Source organism: Galeopterus variegatus, unplaced genomic scaffold (genome assembly GCF_000696425.1).
Source record: "Galeopterus variegatus unplaced genomic scaffold, G_variegatus-3.0.2 Scaffold5727, whole genome shotgun sequence".
Classification (NCBI taxonomy): Eukaryota; Metazoa; Chordata; class Mammalia; order Dermoptera; family Cynocephalidae; genus Galeopterus; species Galeopterus variegatus.
Genome location: NW_007731838.1, coordinates 131,264 through 145,187, shown reverse-complemented (window position 1 = coordinate 145,187; position 13,924 = coordinate 131,264). Strand labels below are relative to the sequence as shown.

At 52.0% G+C, this 13,924-nt stretch overlaps 1 protein-coding gene across 1 annotated transcript in view; it reads right to left on the bottom strand.

Moving 5' to 3' along the window:
* Positions 1 to 577: 577 nt before the first annotated feature.
* Positions 578 to 13,924, bottom strand: part of LOC103605314 (protein FAM189A1-like) — a gene marked incomplete at its 3' end in the record, with an annotated part of 119,338 nt that continues 105,991 nt past the window's right edge. The window contains exons 5-7 of the mRNA XM_008589889.1: positions 7,609 to 7,769; positions 6,903 to 7,038; positions 578 to 653 (exon numbers count right to left, since the gene is read on the bottom strand). Coding sequence (XP_008588111.1) covers positions 578 to 653; positions 6,903 to 7,038; positions 7,609 to 7,769 — 373 coding nt within the window. The remainder of the gene's footprint in view (positions 654 to 6,902; positions 7,039 to 7,608; positions 7,770 to 13,924) is intronic.

The following is a 13,924-nucleotide window of genomic DNA, read 5'->3' as shown; positions in this document are numbered from 1 at the left end:
TGGGGATCTGACATTTCACATGCGTCCTTCAGTGCCCTCATGGACGCGACTTCCTCCACCCCGCCTCCCCCTCGCAAGCCTCCTGCCCAGCCCACCTCCACCCGAGAGAGGAGCTGTGGGAACACTGGCCTGGTAGGTGCAACTGCGGCTCCAAAAGGGATCCCAGACTGAGCAGTGCTCTTCTTCAAACCCAAACCCTCAAGTGAGAGAGAAAGGGCCCTGGGGACAGAGGGACAAAGCCCCCAGGGAGGGCATGTGGGATCACAGGTAGACTGACGTCCTGGATACAGGTGAGGGAAGAGATGTGGACAATCTGTGCTACTTAAGAAAGGCCGTAGCGAATCCCACCCCCTTAAAGAATAAAAAATGGAGGGAGGGGAATGGAAGAGAAGTGGGAAAGACGAGGAGGAGAAGGGACAGCCCTGAGAGAGAGAAACTTTTCACCTCAAATACTGCAGGGCGAGGTTACCTGGTGTGCTGGAGCCAGCAGTGGCGTTTGGGTCCTCGAAGCTGGACTCAAAGGGACAGCCCTGAGAGAGAGAAACTTTTCACCTCAAATACTGCAGGGCGAGGTTACCTGGCGTGCTGGAGCCAGCAGTGGCGTTTGGGTCCTCGAAGCTGGACTCGGCCACCTGGTGATCTCGACTTGTCACCTACAACCACAGAAATCAAGCATCAAGGCAGGTCATCAGCAGGACTCAGGACACGGCGCCACAGCCACCAGGAGTACAGGAGGGCTTCAAAGCTCGCCTCCTACTGAGAAGTGCCGAGAGACACGTATGCACGTTTCCTCCACTCTCCCCTACAGTTATGGGGGGCAGGAGGAAGCACTGGAACTGCCCTGGCTAAGGCCGAAGCCCGTTTCTCAAACCTTTTGTGATCCAAGTGCCTGCCAGGGCCTTGGTGCTGCCCTGAGCCTACTAACTTCCCACTCGTGGGCGCTGTTTAGGACTGGCAAAAGCCACAGAGGACCCTCCAGAGTCACCGCATAGGCCAGCCCCTGCCCTCACGTCCAGCCTCCCACTCTCAAGCCCTCTCTCTCCTCCTGGCTTCCACTCCAGGAAGAATAAGGCCACAGGGGCAAAGGGCTGTGAGACCTGTGCTGCCTGTGCCCACACAGTTTGGACACAGGCTGGGCTTTTAAGAAATGGGCATGGCCTGAGCAAGCTCCCGAACTCCCTGGAGCTTCCACGGGCTCTCTCTTCCCTTTCATCTCCTGCAGAGTGGACTGAGGGGCTGCTCCTAAGGCCACCCTCCCCGCTTGAGCTCGGGCTCAGGGTCTGGGTCTATACAGTATTCCATCGGGATGTGGGCCACGCAGCTGCAGGCACACGCTTAGATGCCATCCTGTCCTAGTGGACTGGGTAGCTGTGGAGCTTGCACTGAGTTCGAGAGTCCTCACCCGGTCCATCCTCTGTGCAGCATGGTTTTCACCTTGGTGGGCACAGTTGTGCCATCTCTGCTTTAGGGCCCCATGGTCCCCCATGGGCCCTGTGAGTGAATGTGATGACACTATCCACACGTGGCACGGGCACTGCCTTGCACCCCATGTGATCTCAAAAACCAATTTCTGGATCCTTGTGTTATTTCAGAATTGCTTCGGGGACATGCTTTGTAAATAATGAGCTCCAGAGGAGGCTGGGGAAGACGAGGCGGGCCCCTGCGGCTTGGTCCGATTTCAGCCCAGGTAATTACATTTCTGCCTCCCTTGTGTCCCCACTTCAATCAGATGGCTGCTATTCCTTGGCTCTCCTCTCTAACGCGGGCTGGTGCTGGGCAGGTTCTCAGGCCCAGCCTTCGTGCCAGCACCAGGGTGTGAGCTGCTCCTGCTGCAGGGTCCATGAGGGGTTCTGAGAGACAGGGAGGACCGGGCACTGCCTAAGTGTCTCTTCTGACCCCACTCCTATGCCTTAGAATAACCATTTCCGTGCTACTTCTCTCCCTTGACTCTCTCCTGTGGGGAGGGGTCGGGGGGGACAGTTCGTGCCACCATGGGCACACACCATTCTCACTACAAACATTATGTGCCAATAATCAATTCTGGAGACCTATCAAAAATCTTCCACTAAATCACACAAAAAAGAGCAGGTGCCCTAAAGGTTTGTTTCATTCCATACTCTCTTCCCATATTGAACTTTCTATTTGACTTTGGGTAGTGGGGTACCTAGAAAACTGCTGCCTAAAAAAAAGAATCTTCTGGTAATAAAGAAATATAAAAAATAACAAGAGAAATAAAACACACAGTGGGATGAGGTCAGGAGGAAACTGGATTTGTTTCATATTTGGCAGAAGCATCCCTCACTTGCCTCTGGCTCCAGGTCAAATCTAGTTTCGCGAGGAGACAGCTCCTGGGAGCGCATCTATCACCTCTCACCAGAGGGGTGCCAAGGTTTAATCTGAATGTGGCCTTCCCTGATGTCAGAAGCCACCTCGCCATACTAAAGCTGTGCAGAAAACAGCTGCTCCGTTCACACAGCATTTCTGATGAACTAACTATAAAGGCAGCAGGAAAGGGTGAGGTGAAATGTATCCTGGGCATAGAATTTAAGTTGAAACATGAGTTCAGCAACAAAGGCTCATGAGCAAAGCGCCTCACAGGGGCAGGGGCAGGGCTGCGGCAAGGAGGGGCTGCAGGTGTGCTCTACCCAGGCCTTACCGACTCTCCACACGCTGTTTTTTTTTTTTTTCTTTTTTGTCTTTTTTTACTGACCAGTAACGGGATCGCAACCCTCAGTGTTGCGTCCATACGGCTGCAGGTGTGCTCTACCCAGGCCTTACCGACTCTCCACACGCTGTTTTTTTTTTTTTTCTCTTTTTTGTCTTTTTTTACTGACCAGTAACGGGATCGCAACCCTCAGTGTTGCGTCCGTACGGGGGACCGGCAACGGGATTGCAACCCTTGGTGTTGCGCCCGCACCGCGCTCAGCCAGTGAGCGGGAACCAGTCTCCACATGGGATCCGAACCCTCGGCAGGAGCGCTGCCCCACTCCCAAGTGGCACACTCTCCAGTGCGCCACCAGGCCGGCCCTCCACACGCTGTTTTGACCAGCCATCATCATTAAAAACTCTACTGGCATTTAAGCACATAAGCCAATCTCCCCTCATCGTCCTTTATTTTAGGAAGCTCTGTGGCTAAGACATGGAAATTCTGCCCCGTTTCTGTAATAAGTTTCCCACTCCTGGGTGAGGTTGACCACCTACTGCTGGATTTAGGAAGAGCTGTTCTTTGGGGGCAATTATCAGCAATTGCGGAAAATGTGAATTGAGTTTTAGGCAATCTTCAAAGATATTTCACTTACAGATTTTAAGTGTAAAGGTCATTTCCTTTGAACATACAAATAACTTTCAGGCTTGGGGCTAGCCATACTCTGTCATGCCCACCTCTTCTAACGACTTCTAGCCTCATAGTCAGGGTCCCCTTCTGCCCACCATATTGCCACCAAATTAAAATTCCTAAAGCGCAATGGATTGTGTCAACCCCAAAGCCAAACTCTTGGATGGCAGCCCTATAGTTTGACATCCAAAGTCATAAAACCTGTACCCAAACTATTTCAGAGACCCCCTCTTCGTGCCTGAAGCTCCTGGCTGTCCCTCCTCTGTGCCTTCCTTTGCCCGCACTGTGTCCTCCACCTTGATGGCTTCCTCTTGGGTCACATGCACCCCAACCCTCCCCGGAGTGCCAGGCCCAAGCCTTCCTCTGAAGCCCCAGACTTGTCCTGTCCTGTCACCACATCAGACTGTCAGTTCCTTGAGGGAGGAGGTTCTGTCCAGTTCATGGTTCTACATCAATGGAGTATCACACGGACCCAAGTAAGAACATCAAACTGGCAAATTCTCAATAACTTTCCTGCCATAGAAAGAAATGCCCTCCTTGTGATCTTGCTGAAGAGGAACAACATTGCAACCTAAGTCAGAAGGAAACCCATCCATTTGGGTGAACGGGCCAAAATGAGCATTTTCATCACAGGGTGCTTCTCCTTCCTGCAATGAAAACACCTTCCCACATGTGGCAGGCTCAGCCCCAGCAGCATCTTCCTCTCTCCACCCTAACGAGTGCTGATAGGCAACTAATATGCCTATGTCCTAACACAGAAGCAATTATCTTCCTCTCACCCAGGGAGAAGGGCCTGCTGTGAGGGGCAGCCCCTCACCTCTAGTCAGGGGGACAGGCCACCCAGGGAGGTGGCATCTGGTAGGCAGCCTTCCCTCTGTGGACACTAGTGAGTTTCCAGATCCCAGACATGTCTGTGGAGTTGAAAAGTGCTCTAGACCATGGGGTCAAAGAGATCAGCCTGAGGGATACAGTGGCCCCTTAATCACCAGATGCTGCCCTGCTGCTCCTGAGATAGGAGGTGCTCAGTTTCCCTGGGTCCATGTTTCAGGACACACCTCTGGATTTCAAGCCACTCCCTGACGTCTCAGGCCCCTCCTCTAGGCCCTCCCCTAAAGGAGAGTTACTGTTACTTATTGCACCTATTTTCAGCACCAACATGGGGAAATTGAGACCTCAGGGAGAGGACTTATGCAAATTCAGTAGCTGAGCATGCTCAGTACAAGGAATTCATAAAGGCTTATACAACCCCAGTGACTGAGCATGCTCAGTGGTAGTTTATCCTTTGAATGATCTTCCACTAGAGGTGCTAAAGAGAAAGCATAGAATATTCTTGAATATGTTCAGTGCATGTGATATAATCTGACCAATGAACATGCCCTAAAGGGAGACCAACTGAGCATGTGCAAGCCTATGTTACATAACTGGGAACCACCCCCTTAGTCGAATATTCATTAGATAGCATGAATATGTATTAGATAGCCAAACTATAAAAGTAGAATCCGAGTAGGAGGAAGGGTTGTTGCTCACTTTCCTGGGGCAGCCTGCACTCTGTACTAAATTTAAGTATGTATTACTTCTGTGTTAAACTTGATGCGGGCCCTGCTCTGTCTCTGGAACTAGGCCGCACTTTCTCTGTGAAATAAGTATCTCTTATTTGTTATGTTAAACCTGTTCTCACTTTCTATTGTGACTCTGCTCTTGAATTCTTTTCTGTGGTGGAGTCAAGAACCTGGTAAGAGGACAGGATGGGTTGCACGTCCCACAGCCTGTCATGGGGTGAGTGCCACTTTCTCTACCACCTGAAATGGGATCGCTCCACCCCTCCTTGGGCACCACCACCTCCTCCCTGGTTTCCCAGGCTCCAGTGACCATCTCTGCGACTAACACAATCTCTGTAGGGTCCTGAACTACAGATCCTACAGTCTGGTGGACACACTCAGAATCCAACCAGCCACACCTAGACATGTCACCTCCACCTAGGTCCCACTCATCTGAGACTCACCCTGAGCAGCCTTCTGTTTGGTGGATATGCTGTGTTCTCCCTTCCCCTCTGAGCCTTTGCACAGGCTGTCCCCTCTCCCGGAGCATTCCTGGGCCCCTTCCCCTCACCTTGCCTACCTGAGGCCCACCCAGGCTGAGCTCTTAGATCCTCCCTAGACCCCCAAGTATGGGCTGGGTGTCCCTGACAAGTGCTCTGCAGTGCATTGGGCTCCCCCTGGAGAACTGAAGACTGTTATCTCAGCCTGCCATCTTCACTGATAATATGGACTTGAGCACTTTTCATCATAAAGAGAAACATAAACCATGTCAGGAAGGCAGAGGCTCCTGCTCAGCTTTAAAAGGAAAAAAAGTCTCCATTACTATGAGTTTAGGAATGAGATTTCAGGGTCACGCTTTGCCTCCTCACTGAAGAACCCCTCCCTTGCCAGCAGTGCCCACGCATCTGTTTCTACCAGGGGCAGAAGAAAATCCCCCAGTCCTCGGCTGTCGTCTGCAGGCTGAAGGACCACTCGGGGCATCTCAGGGCAGGGGCAGATGGCAAAGGTGCTGCTCAGGTGCCAGCTGCTTGTGTGAGGATGCTGAGCTGGCCTGCCACAAGCCACCCAAAGGAGACTGCCAGTGCAAATATTTCCCCCACACTGTGCTGAGGCTAATACCGGAGGCCATAGGGAAGGTGAGTCTCTTCTTGCCCCATGAGCACATGGCCTGCAGGTGACCTGTTCATGTATGTGACTGTCTCTGAGGCCTGTGCGGCCGAGCTCGTACAGTGGCATGGAAACCATTTCTTGACCACAGAGGTTCACAAGGTGGGCACCTCCTTGGTCAGCGGCTGGGATAAGGACTGGCACTGCTGCCTGGCCTGTGCACACGTGGGCCCTCGGGGTCTCAAAGGGGCTGGGAGGAGAGCTCCAGGGTGGTTTCAGAAGGTCTGAGCCTTGTACCAGGGCAATCACACAGCAGTAAGCAGGGACAGTGGCCGGCCAGGCCTGACCCAATATCCTGTACCGCTGCCTGGCCAGTGATCAGGGTGCTTGGTGATCAGGGTCCAGGACTATCCCCTCCCCAGTTTTCAGCATATTGCCTCTGCTCCCCTGAGCCCCCCACAGTCATGCCCAGCACAGAGAAGAACCTAAAGACCTGGCAGCTCAGGCACTTCTCGAGCCTCAGACAGAACCAGGGATCCAGAACTTCTTTCTTACTTCCCCAGGAGCTGATGAGAGCATGTCGTTAAGACAGGCCGGGGTCCCCCAGGTACTTGTGCTCAGACACACCTAAGTCATGATGCACAGCCACAGTGACCGAGTCAGGTAAGCCCAGGGGAAAAGCACAAGTACTTGGGTCCCCCAGGCCTGGGCTTGAATTTCTGCAGGATCCATTCTGAGCCTGATGCCCCATTTGCTTACAGGCTTAAAGAGACACAAATGCACACAGCAGGCCTCAGGACAAGGTGGTTGCGGTGCCAACCACACAGCCAGCTCAGGTCCTGGTGTGGTGCTTCCTGGGGGCAGGCTGGGAAGGTTCCCTGAGCACTTCCACAGAACTGGCCTTGCCTGGGCCTGGGGCTCACCTGGCTGGCAGGGGTCTGGCCCATCACCGCCTCATAGGGTGGGGGGAGCTCAGTGGGGTACGGCAGGCCGGGGCTGTTGATGGCAACATCATACAAAGTGCTGAATGGAGATGGAGCGAAGTCTAGGTGCAGGCCCCTGCAAAGGCAGAACCATCACACTGTCATTCCCTGAGCAGCAGCTGGACCGTGGACATTTCTCTCAAAGCAACCAGAACATGACTGTCAGCATCCCCTTGTCCAATGCGTGCCATGCTTGTGAAACAAGAGCCTCATCCACTAGCCGGTTTTTACTTTTGCTTTCTTCTGCAAAGACATCAACATTTTCCATAAACGGTATGGCCCTGCCCATTAAAATCGGTCATCAGACAGCTGATTGAATCTTTAAATTGTACATGTTCTATTAATGACTATAAATTGACAGCAGCCTTGTATATCACAAGGACACAACAAAGCTACTCCTGTCTGCCTATGTTTTCACTCTGGTTACACTGCAAAGACACTGGTAGGCACATTCTATTTCTAAGCACTTCTCTCCCCCCACTCCTTCTCTGTTCTCTTATCCAATGTGCTTTCACAGCTTGCTCTCGGTTCTGCTCGACTCCTCCCTGGAAAGCGAGCAGGACCACGTCAACTTCCGCACCCCCAAAACTGCTCCTTAGCTCGGTGGCTTCAGCATCGATTGCGGGGGACCAACGGAAAGACCAACCTCTGGGCCTCGGCTGAGGGCGTACAGGTGTACTCCGGGGGGTAGTAGGGGGGAGGAGGAAGGGGGGGGATGAACTCATCGAAGTCCAGGGTCTGGTGGAGGACGGTGCCGTGCGGGGTCATGCAGGCAGGGTTGGCAGAATGCGACCTTTGAGGAAGGAACTGGAAAACAGAAAGAATCGGAGTTACTTGGGACATCTTGCGTGGCTTGTGTCTGATTAAGCTAATTATACACAAGCTTTAATGATCAGCGTGGAATGTCTGTAATTTAAACTGTCAAGCCAAGACTGCTAAATACACACTTTAAAATGATGGCTCCGTGAGGAACGCCTTTCCCTGGAGGCCTCATTACGCTTTGTTTCCCATGCTGTTATTCGGAATGCCTCTTTTTTTGGAGAAAAAATACAGTCTGGGAAGTCTTTAATACTATCCCTACTGTAAGCATGGCTCCTCCAATCACACTACTCAAAGACTGTGGTCAAAAGCGTGCCTGATGACCCTGGTTTAAGACAGCACTTCCTGAAGTGTGTTCATGAGACCCTCAAGATATTCCCACACTGCCCTTCAAATTCCTTTAGTGAAGTATGTTTGGGAAACGCCACAGATTGTCCTTCCTTCCTGGAGCCCTGCAAAGAGCATTAGCGTGTTAAAGGTCCTGAGGAGACGTGTGTTGATAAATCCATTTAACTCTTCAACCTTTAACCCAACATTTCTCAAATATTTCATTAGACACACAGTATCTAATAATATTTTGCAGTTCGAGGGAATTCACATACTTTGTAAAATGCTGCTCTGAGGGAAAAAGACATTCCTTCATGAGCTCTGGAACATTCTGTGGGGCAGCCTTCCACACTGAAATGCTGCTCCAGCAAACTGAGGTGGAAATCACTTTAACCAAATGGAAGCCATCTCTGCTGGTTTTCTGTTTCTGAAGTACTAACCAGTACCTGCTTTTCTTTCCACCCTCTGGTCACTGCTGCCCAGAGGCAACCTGTGGGTGGTGATGCTGAGACATTGCCCCCGTTCAGTCGATGTCAGGCCTTAAAAACTAACGCCACCTTAAGTGACATTACAAGCGGTGCCATTATGGGCCCACAAGGGTGTATTAACGTGGCAGCCTAAGACGGCGCCAGGAGGAAGTAGGGTGGGAGTGTCTGCGGGAACCTTGCCTTAGCCCTTATTGGCCAAATACGCGCTTCCGTGCTCGTGAACACTGTGTGATTGCAATAGCTAGGCACTGAGACAGGATGCATGCTCTCCTAACCTTTAAGCTGATTGGAGGACGTAAAAACCTCCCTTCCCCATTTGCCTTTAAAAGCAAGTGCTTGTGTGATAATAAACGGAACTGCTCGACAGAACCCCGCCGCGTCTGAGTGTTCTTTAACCGGGCTGGTTGGGGCCGGCGGCTGTGCTCACCTCTCTTCATGGCCCTCTTCCTCAGTCTCCTCTCAACAGGGACTGGGGAAAGAGGAATCTGGGCAATCCGCCCGCCCACCAGAAGGGACACCAAGGGAGAGACTGATAGCAAGGCAAGGGCTGTTCAGGTCAGCCAGTGGCAGACCCGACAAGTCGACACCTCTGTGAGTGTCTACAGGTGGGAAGGACCCTGTGCTACGAGGGCCCTGTGCCCTGGGGCCTCTGCCTGCATGGCCAGTGAAGTAGGAGGAACCAGGTGAGGGTAAGACCAGGACCCACCATCACCTGTGCACAGCCAAACAAGGATGGCTCCAGGAGAAACAGGAAAGGCTCCAAGCACTGCGTGGGAACCATGAGGATGACGTCAGATGGGCCTTGAAAGATTGGCAGGGTTTCAACAGGTGGGCTCGCAGGCTCAAGAACAGGTGAGCGAGTGAAAGATGTGTTTAATACAAGCAAATTGATAAGTCTCTAGAAGACAAATCTTACTTCTGGGGATGCTGGGGAGCCAGTGAGGGTGTTGGGGCTGGGAGCAGGGGTGGTAGGTGGGCTGAAGTGGATGGAGCCAGAACATTAGAACAGTTTTGCACTAGTACAGGTGAGGTCACAATTCTGAATATGCTGAGAAATTGGCATGCTCTAGGCTGATGGAGAAAGAATGTGTCCAAACATGTAATACAACCAAAAATGGCTCCTGTGTCTTCCTAACACACAGAGCACACCCCTCGCCTTTCTGGCTTGGTCTGACCCACAGCTATGTTTGTTTAATTGTCTGAAATAGAGGTGAATCAAAGGCTACGAGCAGGTTGAATGTGTGCCTGCCGGCGTCTGCCTTGCAGGGCTGTTAGTCCTGGGGCTTACTGCACAAAGCCGAGCGGCTAGGAGGAGGGTGAATGTCCCTGAGGTTTGATAAGGGAATACTCTGAATTAGCCTCTATCAGAAATTAGAAAAATCAATAACATACTCAAACTAGGAAATGCAAAGCAAAACCTATTAAAGGTACAATTCCACAAGGTATGAGAATAAGCATTTTTGAGAGAGGCCAGGAGCTCCAGATGATCCTTTCAGCAGGCTGGAGTGAGTAGAAGCTGCCACACACTAGGGGCTTGTTAAAGGCTAAAGGATAGGCTCTGTGTCTGCTCTAAGCTCCAGATCACCTTTCCGGGGCTGTGTTGGCCCCACCTTAGTGGAAGCATCCCAGACTCAGCGGGTTTCAAATGAAGCCTCTTACCTTGGCTCCTCAGCCTCCCAGAGAAAAGCCTGCAAGTCTTGCTTGAGCTCTTCCCCACCATCAGTGTCTCTTTAATGAGGCAGTCTGTCTTGCAGCCCAAGGTCACCAGCTCTGTCCTCCTCTCTGAGATGCTGGCGCTAGAGGTCTGCAGACTGCATGTCCCAGGCTCCCTTGCCAGCAGGCTCCCTGCTAGGTTCTGCCACAGGGGGATGGGAAGGTGGATGGTGGCCAGAGGGGGTGGCTGTTACCCTGCTCGCTCCCTTCTGCTCTCCCAGCTCTGAGGGGGGATGGCTGCTTTCTGGGGTTACCCACCTCTGTGTAACTTCAAGAGCAATTTCTCTTCCTGACTGGCCAGGGGCCTCTGTGTTTCATCCACCTCTGTATTCCACTCTGGCCACAGCAGGGGTTCAATAAATACCTGCTGAGCAGACAAACAGACGCCTCCTCCCCGGGTACCTCTGCCCAGCCCCTGGAGAATCTCCTCCGCGCGGGCATGTGTGTGGCCCTGCCTTGATTTTCCGCCTTTGGAATTCAGTCTCCATCCTGCTGGCTGAGCTATGATTTTTAAGCCAATCCAATCATGTCACTAGTGTTGAAAACTCGTTTAGGAGTGAGACCCCTGCTCACTAATCCCATCTAGTTTCCAGCTTCACGTAGTGGGTAGAAAATGGACTCTGAATTGTCTCCTTGTTCCCAGGTTGTTCTGCTTGCCCTGGGCTATCTGTAACTCGTCTGGTCCTATCTGTGTGGTGACAAAGTTCCACCTGTGCCTGGTACCCAGCTGAGGCATTCACACACCTGATGAGAGCATCCCTAAGTGACCAAGGCCGTCACCCACACAGCAGGAGTGTGTGTCGGAGAGCATGCTCTAGAAAAGCCCCTGCTCTCCTGCTGTCTGCTCTGGGGAGAGGAGATTCCTACTTACACGTGTGCCGCTTTTCCAGGTGCATCTAGAAGTGGGGGGAATGAGGATGAGATCTGGGGCTATCTGGGCTCAGGCAGCTTCCCAAGGTCTGCTTAACACAGGGCCCCTAAAACATGGTTGCATCTGCACAGCCCAGAGTCTGGGATCTGAGGGAGAACACGAGGAGGTCAGGGGCACCGCCCGACGGCTGAGGGCCCACCTGATGAATCTGTGTCACATATGTGAGCTCTTCTGCCCTGCGCCTGCGCCTTCCGCCATGGGGGTGTGGGGAGGAGGGCAGGCAGGCCACCAGGGGCCTGGAGACAAGGGGCTGGGATTCCCAGGACACCTTGGGGTTCTGAGCCACCTCCTCTCCTCCAGCCCCAGGACAGGTCTGCTCACCTTCCTGTGCCCGCAGCTGCCCTCCCTGCCTCACCAGCAAACAGAGCTCCATCGCCCAGCTTTCCCGCCACATTCTGGCTCCTGACGGGAGCACACACCTTCGAGATTTTCCAGCAAGACTAAGAAATATGAGGGTACTGCAAAAAGTTTGTGGAAAAATAGGATTGAAAGGTAATACTGATCTTTTCCTGAACTTTTTGCAGTACACTCATACAGAGTAAAAGCCTCTACCCCACTGCAGACTTGGTAGAAATAGCAGGATTACTACAGCAGAAATTTTCTTAATCAGCCTCCTGTCACCAACCCACCAGAGGAGCTGGTGCTCCAGACCCTGGGGTGATACTGCCCACAATGCTGCTTTCCAGTTCTGCCGCCAACCCCCGGTGAGTCCATGCCCAACTTGAGGCGGCAGGGAGACCTTCCCACACAGAGTGAGGCCAGTTTCAGTTATTACAGTAATTGCGGAATGAAATATGGATGCAGGCAAGAGGAGGTGCTTGTTGTATGAAAACCAAGTTGAATGCTTTGGAAAGACTCGATAAAGGAGAATAGCTAAGCAGAAATTGCTCCCAAATAGGTCTGGGCAAGGCAGTTCTAAGAGAGTGGAGGAGAATCAAATGTCTAGGGGAGTTCTGCACTCGGATTGCTTCCCATGGCTCACTCCACTTTAGAGGAGCTGAATCTGGAAATCATTCATGGTGCAATTTCCATGAAGTTTACGTAGGAAATACAACCAGGCACACCAAACAGACCCATAACCAAAGGAAAAGCACAGCCCCAAATCACAAAACTAGTGGACAAGTGGTCATTAGCATATTTAAAATAAAAATAAAATGTTTATGATATATACGCATTATTTTTATGACTGTCTGATTTAACTAGCTGTTTAATCAGCCGCCCACTGGTACTGGTCTGATTGATATGGAGCACCTACCACCCAGAGATGATTCTGCTAAGCCCAGATTGCAAGGACCTCAAGGTCACTGTGGGTCCAAGGAGAGCCACCTTCAGCAGGTGCTGCCAGCACTGGGGTAAGGTGGAGAGGAGAAGATATGGGTAAGCTTGGGTGATTCTGGGGACCCAGGAGGTAGTGTTATGTCCCCGACTGGCCAGCACCACTTACCGGCTCCATGTCCACAGTTACCAGGTCTTGTGGAAGGCACAGGGCCNCGGAACTGCTCGACAGAACCCCGCCGCGTCTGAGTGTTCTTTAACCGGGCTGGTTGGGGCCAGCGGCTGTGCTCACCTCTCTTCATGGCCCTCTTCCTCAGTCTCCTCTCAACAGGGACTGGGGAAAGAGGAATCTGGGCAATCTGCCCACCCACCAGAAGGGACACCAAGGGAGAGACTGATAGCAAGGCAAGGGCTGTTCAGGTCAGCCAGTGGCAGACCGGACAAGTCGACACCTCTGTGAGTGTCTACAGGTGGGAAGGACCCTGCGCTACGAGGGCCCTGTGCCCTGGGGCCTCTGCCTGCATGGCCAGTGAAGTAGGAGGAACCAGGTGAGGGTAAGACCAGGACCCACCATCACCTGTGCACAGCCAAACAAGGATGGCTCCAGGAGAAACAGGAAAGGCTCCAAGCACTGCGTGGGAACCATGAGGATGACGTCAGATGGGCCTTGAAAGATTGGCAGGGTTTCAACAGGTGGGCTCGCAGGCTCAAGAACAGGTGAGCGAGTGAAAGATGTGTTTAATACAAGCAAATTGATAAGTCTCTAGAAGACAAATCTTACTTCTGGGGATGCTGGGGAGCCAGTGAGGGTGTTGGGGCTGGGAGCAGGGGTGGTAGGTGGGCTGAAGTGGATGGAGCCAGAACATTAGAACAGTTTTGCACTAGTACAGGTGAGGTCACAATTCTGAATATGCTGAGAAATTGGCATGCTCTAGGCTGATGGAGAAAGAATGTGTCCAAACATGTAATACAACCAAAAATGGCTCCTGTGTCTTCCTAACACACAGAGCACACCCCTCGCCTTTCTGGCTTGGTCTGACCCACAGCTATGTTTGTTTAATTGTCTGAAATAGAGGTGAATCAAAGGCTACGAGCAGGTTGAATGTGTGCCTGCCGGCGTCTGCCTTGCAGGGCTGTTAGTCCTGGGGCTTACTGCACAAAGCCGAGCGGCTAGGAGGAGGGTGAATGTCCCTGAGGTTTGATAAGGGAATACTCTGAATTAGCCTCTATCAGAAATTAGAAAAATCAATAACATACTCAAACTAGGAAATGCAAAGCAAAACCTATTAAAGGTACAATTCCACAAGGTATGAGAATAAGCATTTTTGAGAGAGGCCAGGAGCTCCAGATGATCCTTTCAGCAGGCTGGAGTGAGTAGAAGCTGCCACACACTAGGGGCTTGTTAAAGG